General features: G+C 31.6%; 1 protein-coding gene across 1 annotated transcript; it reads right to left on the bottom strand.

Annotated features, from left to right (window-relative positions):
* Positions 1–16,840: 16,840 nt before the first annotated feature.
* LOC121124488 (uncharacterized) lies at positions 16,841–22,809 on the bottom strand. Its single transcript, XM_040719641.2, has 4 exons — positions 22,558–22,809; positions 21,138–21,774; positions 20,144–20,704; positions 16,841–18,172 (listed from the first exon to the last, which is right to left on the bottom strand). The coding sequence occupies exons 2-4, from the start codon at positions 21,168–21,170 to the stop codon at positions 17,306–17,308; spliced, it is 1,461 nt and encodes a 486-aa protein (XP_040575575.2). The 5' UTR covers positions 21,171–21,774; positions 22,558–22,809; the 3' UTR covers positions 16,841–17,305.
* Positions 22,810–22,813: the final 4 nt, after the last annotated feature.

Here is a 22,813-nt window from a genome sequence, read left to right as displayed (position 1 = left end):
AAAAAATTGTTGGATGACTTATAAGTACTTTAGTCTTAAGAGTCCACACTAAAGGTCGATTCACTGATGGGCCATACAAATGATAATCAGTGATATAAATCTTCTGTATTTTGTAACTGGTCCGTTTTTTAGAAATGGTAATTTGAAAAATGAATTTTCTTTTCATTAGCAGTGGTTATTATTAATAAATTCCTGAGTAGTGAACATAATTTCCTCAATAGATTCAATGATATTCAAAACCTTATTGAAAATTCGCGTGTGCTTATAAAAAACGGAGCGTACCCCGGAGGATTTGTTGCGGAGTTATAATTTTAAGCCCTTTTTAGAGTTTATATGTGCCTAGATATTAAAAAATGTTTGTTTTTATATTTTCCCTTGTCTTTGTAGGTATTTTTCTTAGTTATTATTATCTTGACAAAAATAGAATACAATAGAATAAAATACAAAAAACATTTTTTCCTTGAACAAAACTTTTCCTTCACGTACGAGAAAGGGAAATTGCTCGGTGTTCTTTTATAACAAGTTCCACCGGACTTCAACAATGCAAGGATTTGACACAATAGCTAGAGCAAAGACAAACTTGGGAGAAAAGTTTTTTTACTTCGCTTAAACACCTCATATATCTGAGGTGATAATAGGAGAAATATTGGAGGCTATTTTTGGGAATTGTCAGGGTCCAGATAATACAATGTTTGGTAAATTAAACGAAGTTTAGTCCATTTTATATAAGGATAATCCAAGAATTTTAGCCAATGTTGAAAATGATTTGGACCTCATGAAGAAAAAATCAAATAATGCCATAAACAATTATCTAGAGAAGACATCTACAAGGGCAGACTTCAGAGAAGTGCCATATTATTCTTGGTAAGAAACCTAGTCAAGGTATTCATTGGACCAAGCCCAGTGCAATTCATCAAGCCCCTTGGATGGCCAAAAATATATATACTATGGAAATGTTGATGTTTTTAAATTGACTCAAATACGAAAAGGACACCATGATTAAACTAGAGAGAATAAATACATTATCGGCTTTATTTTATACAGAGCTCTGGATAAGAGCAAAGTCTACCACCGATGCTCCTATCAACAATTCGCAATTGATTAAAAACATGGTTCACCATATTTGTAATGAACTCACAACCTTTGTTATGAAGAAAATGAGAAATAAGGGTGGATATAGTACTCAGGAATTAGTACCATTCCCCTTATTCAGTTCACATGAGAGCATGCCAACCCCTACTAAAAAAACCTGGCAATCAAGATGCCAAAAACCGAAAAGCTGGAGTTTCATGGAAAAAGCAAGCCAGTTTTTCCAGACATCACTCAAGCTACATCTCTCACAGACTTAGTAGGATATGAGTGTCTTTTTCTTTTTGACACAAAAGTGACTAGCTTATTATACCGGTTGATACTGGTAAAAATTAAAAACCTTTAAAGCGGCATGGGAGTTTGTGAAGTCAGTAAAAGTGATCAATGATGTTGCTGAAAGAGGCGTACAACTCATGAGTGACTTTGCAAGTAGGATTACCACCGACCAAGAGGAGAGAAACCGTTTACTGCAAGTTGTGGAATACGTCAGAAAATAAATATATTAGTTTCAAAAAATCAAATTTTTACCATTAAAAATCATTGTATTTCTAGTGTGTTATACTGTATTGTTTTTTGAATAGAGTAATTAGCTTTGACGAGGGGTAAATTTATTTTTTTGTATTTTATTTAATTGCATTGAATTTTTGTATACATATATGTCAAGGTAATAATAACTTAGGAGAATACCTAAGAAGACAGCGGAATAAATGGAAAAAATATAGAAAACAAGCATTTTTTAATATCTGGGGTAAAATTTACCCATGCCAACAAATAAAGGATTAATAATATACTTATACAAATTGAAACAGAGTTTATTGGCTTTTATTTGATACCCATATAAATGCTATACGATAAGCCATTACGAAGCTATAGTCAAAAGAATTCAAAACATTACATTTTTTCCATTTTTTAGAGCCATCAACAATAAATTTTCAAGGCCCATGCGACAGGCATAGCCGCGCTACAAAATACAAATGACTCGAGAATGTGAAAAAGTTAAATATTAAAAGGTTTGCAAAAAATGTTGAAATTTGAAAAGGTTTAATACCCATTCTACACTGGATTTTCATCATTAATTATAATACTAGAAACCTGTAAGCGAAGGCTCAAGTGCACCCATTACATATGAGATAGAAGAACGGAGAAATTATTAAAAAGACATGAGGTAAGCTCAAAAGGCCATTTCTCAACCACTGGTCATATTTTTATAGGGGAAAAAAAATGTATTTATTAGATTCAAATAGTCAAATTTATAGCTATATAAAAAAATAATGTCTGTGGAATTCATAAATAGCAGTTTTTATAAATTATTAAATTCTAATATAAAACCTTACACAGGCCTCTGTTAATGTTATATATGCGACTGTTACATTCAATAAATGGGTGATTTTTTCAATATAAAAATATAACAAATGGCTGAAAAATGGACATATAAACTTATGTTACATTGAAAAACTTTCCTTTTTCAAAATAACTTGGAGTCAAAATTATTTGCGAGGGATATAATTTATACAAATAACTTTGTTTGATAGAAGACAAATTGAAAATAATTCACAAAAATTTTGACATTTAAATTTTATGGCTAAGAAGAAATTTATTATTTGACTAAACTATAAAAAAATCCTCAAAGTTCTGTAGGCACTAGGGTAATTACTTGTATGATTATTGCTAGGTACAATCAGTAATTTAGTAAGTGATTAAAAAATCCATATTATGTTTTATACCCCATAAATTAGTCAACAAAGAGTTAATGGCGGGACATAAAATAAAGATAAATTAAATTAATATACTAACAAACATGTTTTTATTTGAACTTCTGTCATTAAAAAATGCATGATGATATATCATTAACAATTTAATAATACAATTAAAACATGCATTTTTGAAGTAGAGGGACATGTTTTGTACTCTTTGTGGTCAAAAATAAATATGTCATAAATATGCTTATATGTAGTTTTAAGAATTACATGCATAATTGAGAGTTGACAAAATTGTTGGTGCATTAGTGATATTAGATTGTTTGATTGGTCAAAATTATATTACCGTGTGGTCCACTGAAATTTGAACACTTACTAATAGTTAACTAAGGTTGAGTGATTGAAATTAACTCCTATTCAAATATATTAAAGCCTGTTTTAATTAATTACAAAATAAAACAAACAGTTGCACTCTAGCTTTCCTACAACTCGAGAAAATTAATGAACGAATTTCCTTTCGCGCGCTCCAAGCAGTTGGGTGTTTCTAATATCACGTTAGAGACGAACAAGGGCTCTGTCAAAAGGCTAAACTGGACCCGGAGGAATTAAAAAAGACAGCCTAGGCTAATCCTCTCAAGTCCATTAGGGTCCATGCAAAACATCTATGGGTTTCACAAATAGCTATCCAGAGAGCTATAAAAAAAGTGGCTGCAAGGGCTTTGTAAGGGCAGAACGGCCATTTTTGACATCAGCAATGAAAGAAACCCGTCTCCTCCGTTGCAAGACTCTTTTGGACTCTTTTTGGACACTTTAATCCCTCCTACAGCCCTGATGACAACCCCCTTGTCTACACCTTTTGGGTACATGTCGAGGAGAAGGCCTGCAGTGTCCTTCAATCAAACACCGAGCCCCTGTCAGTACTGGGACGCCATGACAGAGTGCTAAATTTGCAGGGGGAAGACGGCTTAGAGATACAGCTATTTATATTATTAATTTTGTTGAAATTATATTTTTAATTAATAAATTATATTAATTAAAGTTTAAAATTCAAAGTGCTCAGATTTTAATGGACCGCCCCGTTTATCATCTACAAAAATAATATTTGAAAAACCTATTTTGCATATAAATAAAGGATAGATCCATATGTTCTCGGATCCGGGTTGGTTCTGATCTTTAAATATAAATAATCGGGTAAATTTAGTGTTTACAATATTACGGATCCAGTTCCAAAATTAGATGGATACTTGTCTCGAATTATATGAGCATTTATACGATGCTCGGACATATATTATATAGAATTTTTCTGATAACTGATGCCAAAAGAATAAATTATCAAATTTTATTATTATTAGAATATAATTATTCGTCCTTCTTGTTACAATAGCATTATTTCTCGCCATCTCTCTTCTGTGAAAAAATACAGAAAAAGCTCCAAAATCAGTTGATAACTTGTTAATTCTTCAACTATGGATTGGATATTCAATAATAGTTGCTAATTGTTCACAGTTTAATAAGAAATAATTCGTATCCAAGGACCAAAAACTAGCTCCTTTAAGCTGTTTACAATTCTAAACAACTACTGAATAATACTTAATCCATAGTATTATGGAAGAGTAAGGTACATAGGGTATTTTGTGTTAGCGAGGTAATGCTGTATGGTATGTTAATATGAATTTTGATTATTTTTGTTAGTGAAAGGTAAAGAGACTAAAGTACTCTTCAGTCATCTCATCATATTAAGTTTATTTTCTTAAACTCTTATCATCCTTTTCATTCTTGAGGACAGAACCTGCTACTAAATATGAATTGATACAAGTATTGAGAAGTAACATGTGAGTGTGTTCATAAAAAACAGAGAGTAGTGATTCCTAAGATTTCTTAAGGAGTCATCTTTTATATTATTAAATAAATATTTGGCTTTTGTTGAGACCTAATTACTAGTGATGGGACGATTAAAAAAAATACCCAGGCCGATGCGATTATTGTAAAAATTCCCGATATCAATTCGATAAAAATGAAAAATTCCTTATTTTTTTTTTTGGGGGGATGGTGTAAGTATTAAATAAGAATTGGAATCGCGAATTAAACATTATTTTCTGGATGCCGATCCAGATTCCAGAAAAAACAAACAGCCGATTCCGAATAATCGTCCCATCACAACTAATTACTCTGAAGTAAAAAATACATTTTGTATTTCTATTTTTTTCTTGATTTTTCTTCAAGATTATTTATATATTGACGCACAACATATATATAAATTAATTCTATATGTGTGTACAAAATACAAACACTTATATGAAACATGACATTTATGACAAGTCAATTAGTTATACGGGCCATTAACTAAAGAAAATATATGATCTTTTAACTATATACTTATCATTCAAACAATTAGGCCTATTCATTTATACAGTAGAACAATTCCTTTCATCACTAAACTATAGATTCTACTTTAGAAAATTAATATTAATTTGTCAAGAGACAAGGAATGACATATATATATACATATATGTATAACTGTTACATGACACAGTGTCACAACTCATTTTCCACCTATAGGTATAGGAGGATCGTTTGAAAAGTCTGTGTAAAGTATCAAGGATATTTTTAGCTAGTAGCATCTTTTGGAAGAAAGCACACCAACTTTTAGCCAACTTGTTTCGTTCTGTTTGGTATTCGTTTGAATCAAGGAATCGGTCGAAGAGACTATGGATACTGTCTTTTGGATTCGCAAGGAATAATCCTCGTCGACTATCTGCAAAAGAGTATAACTACTGCAGGAGAATGATGTATTATTCATCATTATTTGAACATTTGAAAACTGAGCTGCAAGAAAAATGCACTCGATTGCTCCATCAAAAATTCCTTTTCTATCACGAAAATAAGCAACAACTCACACCTCAGCTAGCTCAATTAATTAAATGATAAGAAATTAGTTATAAAATAAAAACGACCTGAGCTCTTTATCGTACTTACTAGTCAAAAAATGTACTTTTATCTGTACATCATAAATATAATACCCATAATCAGGTTATTACATATATGACCCCCTTTTCATTCGAAAATATAAATATAAAAAAAAGTCTCAAAATCAGATTAGAGTTGAACTTCATTCTCTTAATAATTATTCAATCATTATTGAGAAGCTTTCACAGCTTAACAAAAGCTAATTCAACCAATTAATGTTCAGAACACTACTGATAGGGAATATACTTTGTTTTTTTTTGTTTTTTTTTCAAGTGTAAAAAAATGCAAGAAGACGATGAAATATTTGATTTGTTGATATAATAAAGTTAGTAGAAATTTGTCTGAAAATTCATTGGCATATAAATTTTATAAAATAACATTGATGTTCACGGAAGATTTTGTCATTTTCTGAATAATTTTTCAATTTTTTTTTTCCTCTTGTTTTCCTCAAACGTAAATTTTCAATTTTTAAGAAGAAATCACACCAAACGATGAATTTAGTATAAAAACTTGTATTAATAAATTGTACAGCTTAATATTTTTGAATTTGAAGAACATTTTATTTCATAATTATTATCAGTTATTGCTTGTTAATTTTTCGACCAACTTTTTCGATTATCCCTAACTATTTGGCGTTACTTGAACGAAAAAAAAAATAATAATTGGTTGTTCGTGTTCCTTTTTGCTATACATTTTGTTAAATATCTAATATTTCTAAATATTTTCTTTATACCATGGATAATTATTTACTACAAATAACTACATATAGCTATAGCTAAATTAGATCTATTTCTAGGCTCAAATGACTCAATACTACTTATATAGGCTATTAAAAAATTATGTGTCGGCGTTGGAATCGCGAAATTAAGAATACTGGAGTTGTAGTCAGAGCTGCTCATTTTATTTACCGACTCCACAGTCCTGCTCTCTCCTGATATTATTGTTTTTCAATCTAAAAAATAAGAACCTTTTGGGGTCATTCAGTATTTTTGAACTCTTTTAATAATTATTTTGTTGAATATTTCACTCCATAAAAATTTTGAATTTAATATATGCTTATCAAAATCAAATCCAGAGCAAATCATCATAAAAGTTATAGGCAAGTACACATTTATGGGTTAAGGTATGTATCTACTTAATAATCTTGGGTAATCCTACATTTATTTTCTCTTTGATTGTTTCCCCCAAAAAACTAATATTGTATTAGATATTTCTCATTTTTTTATATTTAAACCTTCCCACATTTATATACAGGGTCGTTCAGGTAAATCTGTACCACATTTAACTGCATACAGATCAATACTGGGAGCAAATAGATGTTTGAAATTTTATTTATAAGTTCTAACAATACTTGAGACAAAAACTATTCAATGTATCCGCCATCTGTGCCTATCATAGCTTGATACGAGGCCTAAAGGATTTGCAGGCCTGGACCACGTCCACTAGAGTGACTTTGAGTGGGGAGTGGGGGCGTCAAAATGACATAGTCTCTTCCTTAAACAAGTTTTGGATCTTACAGACCTTGTGAGAGGGGACGAGTCTTGTTGAACCATGAACAATGAACAGCTTTCAATGTATAATAACAGAAATTGTAACTTGTACAATTTTACTACATGTACAAGCTGTAACTTGTACATGACATATATACATATATTTATCAAAACTTTCTATTGCATATTCTTTTCTCCTAAAATGATAGTAATTTTTGCCCCTATTTTTGAATTGGGAAGGAATTGTATTATGTTTTGAGGCTATTAATAGATTTGAGAAGCGAGGTCAGGAAAGGAAAAAAACTGGGTAGGTTTCACTAGAAGATAATATGAAATAACTATGAATGTATGCACCCAAGGAATGTTTCCTCGCCCTGTTAATACAGGCAACACAATTTTTGACCAGCCTCTTAAGAACAATACTCTCTTTCTCCCATTATTTTCTACCCTTAAAATAAAATATCGTTTCAGGTCACTTTTCTGCCTTTTATTCATTATTTCTTTTTTGTAAATAATATATTACATAAAAGTATTTATCTTATAAGAATAATAACATTTGGAAAGCACTTGCTATAGCTTTCTCCCCCCATTATGTACTTTGGACTATACATATATGTATCTTTAATTAATAACCCACAATGACCCAACTTGTATCCTCTCCAACAACTATCCACTACTCCTCTAAAGAAACATTGTCATCGTTATGACTCATCATCATAACTAAGTAAATTGGGGGGGAAAGCAAGGTCAAAAAGTAACAAATACAAAAAGGATTTTCAATCTTTCAATAATTGAATCCTGATATTAAGGGTGTGTTTACACGGACGTCATAGATTGCATTATATGTAGTTGAAGATACCAATTCTTGGGGCTCAAAAATGATATCTTTTTTTACTATGGTAAAATTACAAATTCCCAATAAATCTGTATGAAACATAATCAAATGTCTTTATGAATAAAATAAACTTAACACTTGCATTGAATACTACTTGATGGTAGAGGTGGATTTGGCATAGGCCCAAGCCCGCAGTCCGAACCTCATTTCATCAAACCCGAAAAACCTGTGGCCCGAAACTTCCAGACCGATATTTGACTTCATCAATTAGTTACTAAATTCTGATGTTTCAATTATATTTAGCTCGCATGAGTATATGTATCTTGGAATAATTTTATTGTATAAATACTAATGTTTTAGCCCTATACTGGTCAAACTTAGCCACATATTTTCTAGCCCAATGCACTTTTACTTTATATCAATAAGAAGTATTGACATTTGAAGTAAATCAGAGTAATACATATTTACTGAAAAATGGCTAAATTTGTATAATTTTTGTTTTGCTTTGATTAATTAGAGACGAGAAAAGTAGAAAAATTAAAAAAAAAAAAAAATAATATTTTCCATTGTAATATTTAATTTTTATCCACAATATGGACATTATGTAATAATTTATTTAATACATTTTAGGGTCAGATATAAATAATAGATAAACTAAAAAGTTCTGAGCGTTTCTTCGCTTTAGTTTGTTACAAAAAATAATATATCCAATTTAGAAGGTTCCAAGCGGTTTTCCCGCTAATCTTCAGTTATTTGTCAATTGAATAAGTGATCACATGCCGGTCAAACTCGACGATTTCCAATACTTTATCAACATTTTCACCGTCCATATTATTAGAATGGAATCGTTGGAACCAATATTTTGATGTTCCGTAGGAAGCTGTATTATGTCTATAAACAGAACAATTTTTTTGGCTGCCTGCTCACCCTTTTGAGGGCGTCCACTAGGGGTGAGCTGAAAGGGCTGCAGCCCTCCCTAAATGAAGAATTTTTTTGCTTTTTACTAGAAAATTTAATATTTGAAGTTTAATTTTTGTAGTTTTTTCCTCAAAATTTAATTTTTGTAAATAACTGTGAATTTTTAATTTTGATATAAATTACCTGTCGATTTTTGATTTTTTAATTTTTTTTAAATTTAATACCTTTAGATTTTTGAATTTTGTTTACGAACTTTTTTTTTTTTTTTGTGAATAACTGTAGATTTTTGAATTTTTTTCCAAAAAAAAAAAAATGATATAATTTTTTGTGAATATCTGTTGATTTTTTAAATTTTTTTCCAAAATATTTAATTTTTGAAACTTTTACTTTTTGTGACTGGTTGTGCATTTTTGAAATTTTATTCCAAAAAGGTTTAATTTTGGATTTCAAAATGAAAAATGTATTGAATATTGTCTTTTTTACTTCTACGTAACGGAACGCTGTTACACACAACTGGCCGTACCCAAAAAAAACTGGCAGTGAATTTTTTTTGAATATACGATTAACTTTTAAGTATACTTAAAGCTTTTTTTTTGATACAATCGTCCAACACTAAAAACATGCAGCGAAAAACGCTCAGAAATAGAAGAATACAATATTATAGATAAGGTTTTGCGCTTGATATTTTTACCACTTAAAATGGAAAAATTTCCAATAAAATTGATGAAACTCCCACTTTAAAAATGAATAAACCCTCAACACTTGCATGAATACTATTTAATGCCAATGATAATTTTAGTATTTGAATATATTCAAAGTTATATTTACTGAAATTCCGTATAAAATCTCTAAATTAGAACAATTATAATCTTTTTTGGATTGATTATGAACGAAAAAAGTAGGATAATTAAAGAAAACTATCATATACATTCCATTCTAATAGTTAATTTTTATCTATACTATGAAAATAAGATGTCTTGGTCAGATAGGAGTTCACAGTACCGGTCAGTACCCCCCTCTCTTTTGGCTCAAAGAAGATAGGGGTATGCCACTATTGTTGCTCCCCTCAATCCATAAGCGTCTTGATGCTGGCCAGAAACTAGGTTTTTAAGACGTGGAGGACATTAGCTCTCTCTGGCATTACTTGATGATGGAGGCCTTCAAGGAGTCAATGCTGTTGTGTCAATTGGCAGATACCTTCCTCTCTAACCCTCTCTATAAGAAGTAATCAATTGGTTAATATCGGGGCCGTTTGAGGGGCAGGAGTGTGGGTATCAAAATGACACCTTCTCTTCTTTAAACAAGTTTTGGGTCTTGTAGGCCTTGTGGGAGGGACGAGTCTTGTTGAAACAGGAACACCATACATTGACCTCAGCTTTTATCCAAGGTATCACTTCGTTAGACAGGAGTTCACAGTTCCTGTTGGTATCCACTCTCTCTTTTGTCTCAATGAAGATGGAAAGCATGATCCAAGGGTCATGATGCTACCGGAAACTAGGTTTTTAAGACGTAGAGGACATTAACTCTCTCTGTGGCCAACCATTTATCGTTCTGGATGTTGTGGGATATGTCGACAGTCCATTGTTTCTCATCCGAATAAATGATGATTCGGTTACCATGGGATTTCAAATCGTTCGGCGATTTTTTTCCGTGGGCAGTCTGTGTGGCCATCATTTGGTTTGTAAGGATATGTCTTGTTGAAATAGTATGAGTTTATCTTCAGTTCAGCTTTTATGGCTCTGGTGACTGTTCCACAGCTTATCTGGGGCTTTTTTGTAAGAGCGTTAATGGGAGTGCCAAGATATGCCTTCAAGGAACGTTTCATGCCTTTTAGGGTATGATAGTTAATGTAACCAGACATAAGAGGGATTCCTTTTTGATGGATATGAAAGTTTAAGTCCATTTATTTGTTGGTTCCATTTTGATATCTTGTAGGTCTTTATTTTCTTAAATATGAAGAAGCAGTTTCCAAAGTTATAAAACTTCGTTGCTTAGGACCCAAAATGGATTACATCCATAATGTTGACGTCACATGAAAACTCTTTAGTATTATTCAAATCAATAATAAAATATTTAACTAGGCAAGTAAACGTTCATCAATTTATATCAAGTTTTTACTAGCTATGCTCTGAAAATTTCTTGGAATAATCACCTATTAGTACTACATTAGTAGCAACTCTTTGAGGATGGTGAGTTCACCCAAAACTAAGCTTGGACTAACTTTCTGTATTTAAAACCTTGGAGTATTTTTATTTATGTTAAGTTATTTTCTTATAAAACACAATTAGTATCTTAAATCAATAAAAACTTTTGTGATTTATTATGCGACGTCAGCATTGTTTTTGATTTACAGGGTGCGTAGATAAAATGTGACAATTATACTGGGATATAATGAAAAAAAGATGAAGCACAGAGATTGAAATCCCACAACCTCTTTTTTATTGAGGAGAAAATTTTTATATTTAGCATGATTTGGAGACAAACCGAGGAACAAAGTCAAGTATCTTGATAATCATGTATATGACTTCAATAAAACAACATCTATAATGTAAAAAATAATTTATTAAAATTAAATAAACCTCTAAAAACCTATAAAAATACATTCAAGACTTCAGTTCAAATAAGAATATGTATGTATGTATATGATTTTTTTAAATGCCCTCACAATTTTTTTTAGTACAGTACAAATAATATTTCAACCCGAATAGTCACATTTACTTGTAACAATATTATAGAAACAATTATAATATTAAATACAATAATTTTTGGATTTAGACACCTACAATAAGTTCAATATATATTTGACAGTTTTTTCACACTTCTATTTGCTCCAGGATCATTGTCTCTTACGTTTCTTATTTTCTTGCAAATTAACTGAGTTGCTTTTAACTATGAAATAAGACTTTTTTTAGCTATTAATTTTGTCAATTTCAAAATCCTCATATAATTTTTCTAGGCATATAGCACTTATAAACAAGGTCCATTGTTTATATCAGTCTTCCTCTATCCTTATTGATGGCGCGGAACAGACAGCCACAGAGATCTGAAACTTGATTTAGGCAATCTGGTAGGCTATTTATAATTTCAAGTAGTCCACTGGGACAGTTATTGGTATCAAACAGAAGCCTAAACAAATTCTGATAACATGAAAGAGGCTGACCAGAACAGCCAAAAGAAATCAATGCGAGTTCATACCAAAGAATTCAACGTTTCTGAAGGTACCATCCGGAATTCTGCCAAGAAGGGGGGAAGTTATACAATATTATGCACAAAAAGATCGTCAAGACCAGCTACAGCATTTGACAAGTACTTCTCAACAACCCGAACAGTTCAAAGGCTGGTTTCATCATCACCTTCTGGTAACTCCAGGACCATAGGTTGTCTCAAGACGTGGAATAACTTGACACTGAAGTACTTACTTGTAGCTCTTAAGATTGACACTTCCGTTTAATTATATGGGCAAAAAAGCTTTCTCATCACTCCCAACAAAACCGAGCATCATTTGGCCGGAAGGATGCTTTGATTTGCTCATAAATCTATTAGAAGGATTGCCAGACCTAACTGGAGACTCCATGTACTGGTACTTCCTTCGATTATGGCATTTGTCAACCAAAACCTTTTTTTCGGCAGAAAAAGTATGAATATGGCCTTCAGATTTCTTCTTGAATTTGTTCCCCATCGTCAAGCACATTTCTAGCCTCTTTTTGCACTGTTTTGAGGTTATCAATTGAAGTCTTGTCTGTGTAAGAGACTTGAGTCTCAAAGTTCCTTATTGTCTTAGGTGACATCCCATGGTTTCGAGCAAGCTTGTCTGCACATGTAGACGGGTTGGTTTGCATGAAGATATTTTATGAAGGTGTTCTTACTGTATTCATACAAGGTGTAAGATATCCTTAAAATTATGGCCCTTTCGTGCAGTCTCTAATTGTTTTTCCAGACAGTGTTTCTGTGGACTCTAAAAGTACTTACGACGTTCTTGTTTACCTCTCCTGTGAACATTCGCCCAGCAATTTTATCGTGTAACTGGTCCATCGTCGAATATATCAATAAGGAGGCGGAATCGAAACAAACTTATTTTATACGCAACATTAATTAAGGTTTCATGCAATTAATAACAAATTCAGAGCAAAACAAAGTCGTGCACCCGCTAATCGTCCCCATCTAGTAGAGATCATGGGCTGCCAGATAGGGACACTGTATCTCGAAACACTCAAGGCTTTTGTTGATGAGCAGTTGAACTCCATGAGCTTCAATTTCATTATTACCATCTGTCTGAGCTTCTGATGTCATATCGAGATCTATGTGAAAGTAATAAAGACTACATTGAAGATTCAAAAGGGCAACATCTCTAACAAGTTTAGTTCAAGTAGCTCCCCTACTTTCAGCTATAAAAAATCCATATTCAAAGTGTCGAGTTTCCAACTGGTATAATACCAGGTAGTCCATTGAAATCTGAGCACTTACTAATTCAATAATAAGTGAAGTTGGGTGATTGAAAATATATCCCAAAGTCAAAGCATAAAAAAATTGTTAGAAAACAAAACAAACTTAAGCTCTGTAGTTTACGTACAAGTTAAAAAGATGCCACTTGAACGTGATGAACGAATTTCTATTCGCTCACTTTAAGCAGTTAAGTAAATGTCTCCCGGACCACATTCTACCCCATAAGCAAATATGATGCGTTAAACAAGAAAAAGAGTTGAGTCAAAAAGGACCAACTATATCTGAAAAGTAGAGGAGTTGAAGTGAATGAATATTCTCCCTGCATAAATGCTACACCTTCTTGGATGTGTATGCTGGGGTGCCATCTTGGGTAAACACATAGTTGTCCCTAGGAAATGTACTCTTTAACCATGGCAAGACATGGTACCTGTAGTAGACCTCTATGTGGAATTTCTCAATTTCCTCCTTGAACAGGGCCACAAACTCGGCATTCCTCTTCCTATTATGGCCTCCGCTTCCACGCTTCCTGTAGGCCGTGTTGGAGTTGTTCATTGCACTTCTGGTGGAGGAGGACCAGCTTCTGTTAGTCAATATTGAATTCATAGAGATACAGAGCTAGACAATTTCTTACTTTAAATTAAAATCATGAGATTAGAGTCAAGCTACCCTTCCAAAACCTGTAACCTCGAGCCTTCAACACCCTTCTCCATAGCAGTGGCAACACTCTGTCATAGTAGAATAAGATGTACAATAAACAGTGATAACAGTGAAACCCGTATCTTATCGTCAAGAGAAGAATAGAAAGACTTGACCTGGAGGAAATGGTTAAGGTATTAAGCCCTCAAACAATATTCAAAAACAACTTTAGAGATACTCATCAAAAATGGTTAAGATACCCTTTGGCCACTTCCTCTTTATCTACAAATAAGTCACAAGAAATGGTTGAGTCTAGAACTTGTTCCTTTTTTAAAGAAAACAACAAAACCATTTCATTCCATTTGATTTATTTTTGCTCAAAAGGGTTATAATTGTGGATTGCATCATTTGTGGAAAGTAAGGCCAAGATCTCATCGCTTTGGATTGGCTAGTTGCAACTAGTGTTGTGTCGGTCCTTATTAAGGACGAAGGTCCAGTCCAGTCCCATCCTGTGCAGTCCTTAAAGAAGGTAAAATCGTTCGTTTGTGACGTCATTGATGACTGTTAGCCTATCAGCATATATGTATATAAATCCGGTGTGCATTTTAGCTGGCCAATTAAGTTGTAATTAGTAGTATAAAGAAGGAGTTTTCTTTTCCTTAGCAGTTCTCATTATTATTTAATTCCTGAATAGTGAAAATCCTTTCCTCAATAGATTCAATTATATTAAAAACCTATTTGAACGTTCGTGTGTGCTCATAAAAGACAGAGTGTAACCCTGAGGATTTGTTGCGGATTGTAAGTTCTTGTTGGACTTTGAGTAGAATTTGGGGATTGGTATCGGAGTGATTCTAGTAAATGTGCTTGTATATATCCTTTTTTCCTTCCTCTCTTGTCATAGCTGATTGTAGCTGATCTAATAAAACTCCTTGGGCATTATTCTTTCTCTCCTCCAAAATATTCTTCAAATTGGTAAGGGTGCCATGTTGATTTTTGGTTTTTTAACATGCCCCTTCCACACTGGATTTTCACTTTGGTCCATCAAAGGATACAGTGATGTACTGCACGCTTTCTAAATATTGCTCGTGATAGATTCTAAATAATATTGTATATTAATATTTATTTTCTGTACCACAAACTGTAATATCTATGTTTGTTAGTATTAATCACAGTTAGGTCATTATTAAATCATATAAAGAGCTATTAATGTTTAAAAAAAAAAGTAGTAAATATTTCATAGCCATTTTCATCCAAAATAAATATGTATTATTAGACCTGTAAAAAAAACAAAAAACTTTTTAAAATTTTATTAGGTTTCCGTAGAAAGAAAATCATTTTTGGAGGTTTTGAATACACGCAAGACCCTCACACTTTGTGCTTTAAGTTTTGAAAATTGTCATTTTTTTCGAAAACATAGTACTTCTTCATCAATTATTAGAAAAATTGTTGGTAGCATAGGTATTTATATATAAAACTTTATAAAGACGAGACAATTTAAGTTTAAATATATTACTGTTTTGTTAAGAAAAAAAACCGTAAGTGCTATTTTTTTTTGGCAAGATATTAGCTAATCTTTTGAAAACTCAAAATACCATCAAGTATCAAGGATGGGCACACTAAAGAGAAAATACGCCGTATTTAACTGTTTCCTTCAAATAAGGCGAGATCTCGGGGTTTCTCACCAGACTGTCCTGAGAGCTATCAAAGATGGAAAGAACCTTCTGAGGGTGGAGAGGCCACTTTTGAAACACGCAAAGAAAGAAACCTATCTCTTCCGTTCAAAGACTTTTGAATGAGTCTTTTTAGTTCTTTTGAATTCTTTTGTGACTCATTTAAGGGATATATTCTAATTTGATCACTATTTTTATTAAAAAAAACTAAGTATTTTCCTAAATACTGTCCATACATTTCAAATTCAAGCTTTTTTCTCATAACAATAAATTGAGCGTGATAAATTTGCATTAAAATATATTTTATAACTATTTCAAAAAAAAAAGTATATTTATATGTTCAAAATAACATCAATTGAAGTCGATTGAAATTTAGGTCATGATTTTTTATTTATTTATTTAGCATATTGAAACCCTAATATTTGACTAATAAATAAGAAAAATTGTAATGACAATGTCGTTAGACACCTTCTTATGAACTTTTCATGGAAATATACCATTTAATTCAGTTTTAACACATAAAATAAAAATAAAATCTAAATCATCCTATTTGAAGATTGTACCTACAAAATATATATAATTGGAATACATTTCTATTCTTTTTCTTTATGATGTATCAAATAAACTATGAGTGAGTTTTAAATTAGAAAAAGTGTCCACAAATATTTATTAAAACAAAGCAATTTGTTTGGACACTATAATTTAAAGTACCGGCAAGAATAACAGAGCTTGTGCTCTACTTGAAAAATTGAAAATATGCCAAAACTTTTGCCATTTGCTAGAAGACATCTTATAATGGAATTAATTATTGAAACTATCTTCCAAAAGTGTATGGGTCATTTTGAGCGTTGTGGATGGCCTCAACGGTGAACCACTTTGTATAATCTATAAGTAGATAAATAAATTGAAAAATGGATTGATTAATGGACTGGAATCGAATTTTAGAGTACAAGATTTCAATGGTCTGCCCTAATAGTTTTGTAAATTAGAAATGAAAAGTTAGCAATAGCCAGATAAAGTTATTTACAGTACGTATAATTAAATTATTAGAGACGTGGAAGGATTAGAATAAAGTAGACAAATATCATAAAGATCTTATTTCCTCATTATTTAATTTAGCATTCGTTGAATTCAGATGTATCTAGAGTACGTTTATAATTTATTATTGAGAATCATATAATACAAAGAAAATTAAATTAAATAATAGTTTGAAAAACTTGAGTAATTTTAAAGGGAGTTAAGGAGTAGACTCATTAATTTATTAGTTATAGTAAAAATAAAGGTTGTATATCCAGTAAAAGATGTCAAAAGTGATTATGGAGATTATGACGATGTTTTTACCATAGAAGTTAACAATGTAAATTAGAAAATATTTTTTCATTCGTCTTTTACACATGGAGAAACTTAACTCAATGATCACTTCATTTATGAAGACGACAAACGGCATCGCGAGGGAAAAGATAAACCAATAGTCAATCATTTTATTGTATCCTGTGAGTGGTAAATATGAATACAGTGTTTGATAGAGGTTGATCATGACAATCATGATTGTAAGAGTTGTCATGGTGATAAAATCAAACCTATCTGGTGGAAAGGAAAGGGTGAGAATAGTGAGAGCCTGCAAAAAAGGGTTGGGAGATATGTTATCCAAAATATATTATAAAACAATCTCTTTAGTGTAATGTGAAAAACTGTTACACCATTATCTGTAGACTCAAACATTAAACCAGATAATTCATACTCCAATAAATGAATTGGCTCAAATCTTGTTGACGTGTTCACAATCAATTCAACTTTCCTCTTTATGTCGAGGGGGAGTCCAATAAAGATTTTACAGTTCTGCGTGTCAAATGGATAATTTAGATAATTAAAAGTGCAAAAAAATTTCAAATTATTTTCTGTACGGTAAATCAAGTATACATCCATGCCATTAAAATTTAACTTTTCAGACAAAAAAGAAACAGAGTTTGGAGAACCAATGGTATATTTTTCTTTTCGGGCAGAAATGGTGATGTGATGATCCTCTATAAATTTGTATTGACTTTTAGCTGCATTATCAAATAAAAGTGGAGGGATCCAAATGTAATTTTTTTCTTCATTTGTTAAAATACGCTCTGTGTCGTTAAACAAGTGATAAAACTTGATTCGGGGGTCCTTCCAATGTAGCTGAATAAAATACCGAATTTCAAGCTCTCCAGAGGGTTCATCGATTTTATTAATGGATATGAGATGAAACTGGATGTGAACTGGAATCGTTCCTTTTTTATTTTCAAGGGTGTGAGGAGGAAAATCTTTGCGGTAGGCCAGGGTTTCAATTGTGGTACATTCTTTTTCATCTTCTGCATCAGCACAATCTTTCAAGTCATTGCAGACACTACTGAGGGGGATACATTTGAGTTCGTTGCAAGAAAATTGATTTTCACCACACTAAAAAAAAGAGAAAAATAATTAGGATTTTAATACATATATGCCTAAAGGTACTGCCAGTTTTATAGATGGGGCCTTTGGCCACGGGCACACTTGGTTATAAGAAGGGATGGGATTTTTGTAGAGTGCAAGGAAAAAGGGAGAGTTTGACTTATGTCTAATTAAAAAACTAATTATTTCGATGAAAAAAGAAAAAAAACAGTTATTCATTTTCTTCTTTTATTTCGATTATTTAACACGGCATTACCTCGCGAACACAGAAATGCTCTATCTATATTGTTATCATTCCCTAGTCTCACTTGTCACCTCATAATTTATTATTTTTGATGAATAAACAAAGTCGTAATTCCCTTGTTGATCTGTCTTCGTCTATTTATATAAATATTGCCTATTTTATTATTTCTATGACAACATTTTCCTGTCATATAGAATACAAATGTAGAACTGGGGTGTAAATAAAATATTAATAAGAAATATTAAAATTCAGTCTCGAATATATTACAATGTAAGATTTTAATATTATTAAATATAAATGTATATTTAATCCATTTGAAAATTTGCGGAGAAATAGTATGATAAGGATAGTCTGGATAAACTAAAAGATAAATAGCACTTCGTAACATGAATAAATTTGGCTAACTAATTGATGATTTGGGGCCTTTTTCGATTACTGTTTGTATGAAATCTTGCGTGATATAACAAAGGTAACGACATGTTAATAATTAACGTGTCTGTGTTAATATTTTACTCTAAAAGAAGAACTCCCTCCCGCCTATCTTTGTTGTAAATTGATTAAAAAATGCATCATAAGATCAATATTTATAAATTTAAGGATAAATGCAAATAATATTTTATATAATATAATATCATAAAGTATTAATTCATTATCTTCCTTCAAGGTCAACAGTGTCTTAATTCAAGTGTATCATATGGCTCACTCTGGCCTTCTCCTCGTGCTCTTCACAAACCCCATCTCTACTTATGGGATTACTAAATTGAGACCCTTAGTAAGATGAGCTGCCCCTTATATGAATCGAGGGTGAGGAGCGGAGATTAAAGAACATTTAACAAATCATTAGTTCAGGAAAAAAATGATGCTTATTTCAAAATTTAAAATCAAACCCATATTAAGCGATCATCCTAGGGAAACTGAATACTTAAATTAGTATTTAATTTCGAAGCAGTTTTTGAAAACTGGAATATGGTCACTTAGTTCAGTCATATGATTAAAACAGTTGACCGTTAGACCAGGTTTGACTTTAGACATATTAGTATTTAATTTAGATTTTTTTAAAACACATCAAAGATAAGCAAAGATCGAACCAGACCTACCTATGTACCACAGTTGAACTTAAAAAAAGGTGTGAATTTTTAAAATATTTTTCTTAAAGTCAATCTCACGTTTGAAAAAAAAAAAATATTTCATTTATTTTCACAATTAATATTTTTTAAGAAGAAAGGGAGACTTGTTCTGGCTATTTTACCCATATATTATTACCTGATGTGTTTTTTTTTAAATTCCTTTTTCTATAGTACTAGTGGGGCGGGGCTGAATAAAGTAGAATAAAAACAAAGAATGAAGGTAGAAGAAAAGAGAGACAGAGAGGGATGAAGAAAGAAGGTGGAATATAAGAGTCGAGAGAGACAGAAGTAGAAAAAAAATGCGAAGGGACAGAGAAATAGGTGATAAATATAGAAGGAGAGAGAAATAGAAAGGGAGAAAGGAAATGAGTTGTTGTTCTTTTGCGATAAAAAACAGACCTTTAATGACTTTGGAAGCCCCAAAAATAGTATAAGAACAAGGTTAGTGGTATTTTTATACGTCTAATTGTTCTGTTACGCTATTTTGAATTCCACTTGTGGGAACAACAAACCCCAGACTAATAAATATATACAAAGGATTCTTATACAAATGCATTTTTGGTCTCTCCCGAATCACCCATTCTTAAACTGGCACTGAAATATTATTACCTTGGTTATTTTTAGAGGTATTTGTTCGTAGGTACGACCTTCTTGAAAGAACCAAGTGTTTAATCCCCAAGGATATGATTTAGTCCCATTATAGATTGCAATTGTTTTATGAAAGTCGTAGGCGTACGTCAGGATCCATATTGTAGAGTTTTCAGAAATCCTTTTGATTAGAGTTTTAGAAACTCCGCTGAATCTCATTTCCCCATCTATCACTTGAAGATAATATTTATAGTCAATGAAATACAATCTATGAGGAGGTATGCCTCGCACAAAAAAAGTTACCATTTGAGAATTTACACATTTAAATCTATTTTTTACTAAGTTATATTCATCCTTAGATGAGTTAGTAATCTTATTCAATACTATAAGTTGTTTCTTCTTGTTATTATTATAATATCTAGGATGTATAGGAGCACAAGGGTGTTGGAGTTCATCAGTAAAATGGAGATACACGATGCCTTTAAGGAACCAACAACTTTCGCAACTTTCTTTGTAGTTTTTCTCTGTGTGTCTAAATATCAAATTGGTATTCTTGATACCTAATAATTCACCATTATCTATCTATGAGAATTTTTTTTTTTATTACAATATGGGTTTTACAAGGGTTGCTATTTATATTTCTAGCCTACTAATTAAAAAAAATAGTTATAATCGAATTGAATTTATCAATACTAGGAAATGTGAGAGGGGGAGGAGATCGTTCAATGTGTATAAAAGACTGTGTAAGTATAACATCTCCACAGTTAGATGACAAAACATGGATTTGAGCCCGAAGAAAAACCTGTAAATTGACTGCATGGATCTTCCAAAACATTGCAAATTTACCCCAAACGAGTATTACAAATTAGGGTAAGTAGGGCCAATGACGTCCAAATACCAAGCATTGTATTATATTTGAAAATATCAAACCTTAAATTGAAACAACTGATGAAGCCTACCAGGAGGCCAGAAATAGGAATAACAACCCTGGAAGAAATTATGTTTTCTAACTTACATATACAAACTTTTGAAATTTCCCAGTATACATCTCTAAATTCTTGGAGTTCCAGTTGAAGATGTATACACTTTTTTTTGAATTTTTTTCTTTTATGAAGATTTATTGATTTAAAATTAAAATAGGTTACCATTCCTGAAAATGGGCGTAAGATGGATGAGTGTGAAATGTGTGGTGCAAGGCCACCAAGTTCTAAGTCATCTATGAATCTGCATGACAGATAAAACTGATCTGAAGTTCCATTTACATCTAAATCGATATAGTCATTAATTTCAACCTGAAGATTACTCCTGCTTCCATTGCTCAGTTTTATTTTAGTGATACAAACTTTGAACCAAACTCGAGGAAAGAGGAAAAATTGATAGGGGATTAGATATTCATATTTGTTACCAAATCTCACGACTGCCACGTGATTTTCAATTGAATCTATCCAAAAGGAAATGTTTGAACTTGAAAATACCGTTTGTGGAGCTGAAGTATAGAGGTAGAATTTAAAGCAGAGTGAAAAGTCGTTCAAAGGCTTACAGGACTCGTCTTCATTTATCTGTGGTCTTAATTTGACAGTGTAGTCTTCCATGTTTGATTCACTATTATGACGTTCAAAATTTATAGCTACGATGGTAGTATGTTTTTCTATCTGAAGCAATAGATTTAATTAGGGAATTATATTTTGGTATGGCATAAAATATGGATGTATGTACTTGTGCTGAAAATTTGTGCGGTAAAAAAATGGTCGTCTAGCCTGCTATAAATATATAGTTAAATACGATGATTAAAAATATTTTATAATTTTGTATCAGAAAATATTTTATTCTTGAAAGGCATTTTATATAGTGCAATGTCGTTAACATTATTGTTAGAATTGTAAAAAATAGAATTGAGGATTGAATGATATGTCCTTGCTAGATACTGAGTTGGGTATGTGTTAATTTCCTTCCTCATGCCTGCTTATATGTAGCTAATCTAATAATACACCATGAGAGCTAAGCTGCTCTTATTCCGTTCAATTGCTAGTAGGATTACCAAATATAAATAACGGTTTCTTTTTAAGCAAACCAAGTTGTCATATTTTATACAATTCTATTTATTGTACATATATTGCAACCTTTCCCATAGAAAGAAACCAAAAACAAAGTTCGTAAATCTGTTGTTAATTTCCCCATTATTTCACTCGGGGAATTGATAACAAATTTAGGAACTTTAGAGTTGTTATAGAATAAATCGTGGGAATGTTCCACAACTTAGCAAAACTAACTCATTTATGCTAACATTAGCTGCGTTATTATAATTAACACCATAGCCATAAAGCCAATGATGTTTGTAAAATATCACAAGCACTGAGTAGCTGACCATTTTTATAATCGTCTAATTGATGTGTTTATTTAATGATTTCACCAGTATGTAAATACATATTTCTTACCTTTTTGGCTACCATCCTTGTTCTGATAGCATAAATAAAGATCGGAAAATATAACAAACCCCCATGATAACGCATGATATTATTTGAGTTTTAGCAAATTGTACACAGAATACTTATTTATATGAATAATTGAATTTCAGTGTTCACTTGAACCATTTTATTTTGTAATTATGATTAATAAATTAATAACACTTAATAACATTTTTTTATAATGAATAAATATTTAGAGTGCCTGAAAAAGCAGGAAAGCTTATTT

The sequence above is a fragment of the Lepeophtheirus salmonis genome, chromosome 9 (assembly GCF_016086655.4).
Source record: "Lepeophtheirus salmonis chromosome 9, UVic_Lsal_1.4, whole genome shotgun sequence".
NCBI classification, from domain to species: Eukaryota; Metazoa; Arthropoda; class Copepoda; order Siphonostomatoida; family Caligidae; genus Lepeophtheirus; species Lepeophtheirus salmonis.
The sequence above is the reverse complement of the archived record's forward strand: the minus strand, read 5'-3'. Positions and strand labels throughout refer to the sequence as shown.

Coding starts and splice junctions, on each gene's coding strand:
- LOC121124488 (XM_040719641.2), bottom strand. CDS start 21,170: ATGTATACTGGGAAATTTCAAAAGTTTGTATAT. Junction 20,705..21,137: donor AATTTCAAAAGTTTGTATAT/GTAAGTTAGAAA, acceptor AAATTCTCATAG/ATAGATAATGGTGAATTATT. Junction 18,173..20,143: donor TACCTCTAAAAATAACCAAG/GTAATAATATTT, acceptor TCTTTTTTTTAG/TGTGGTGAAAATCAATTTTC.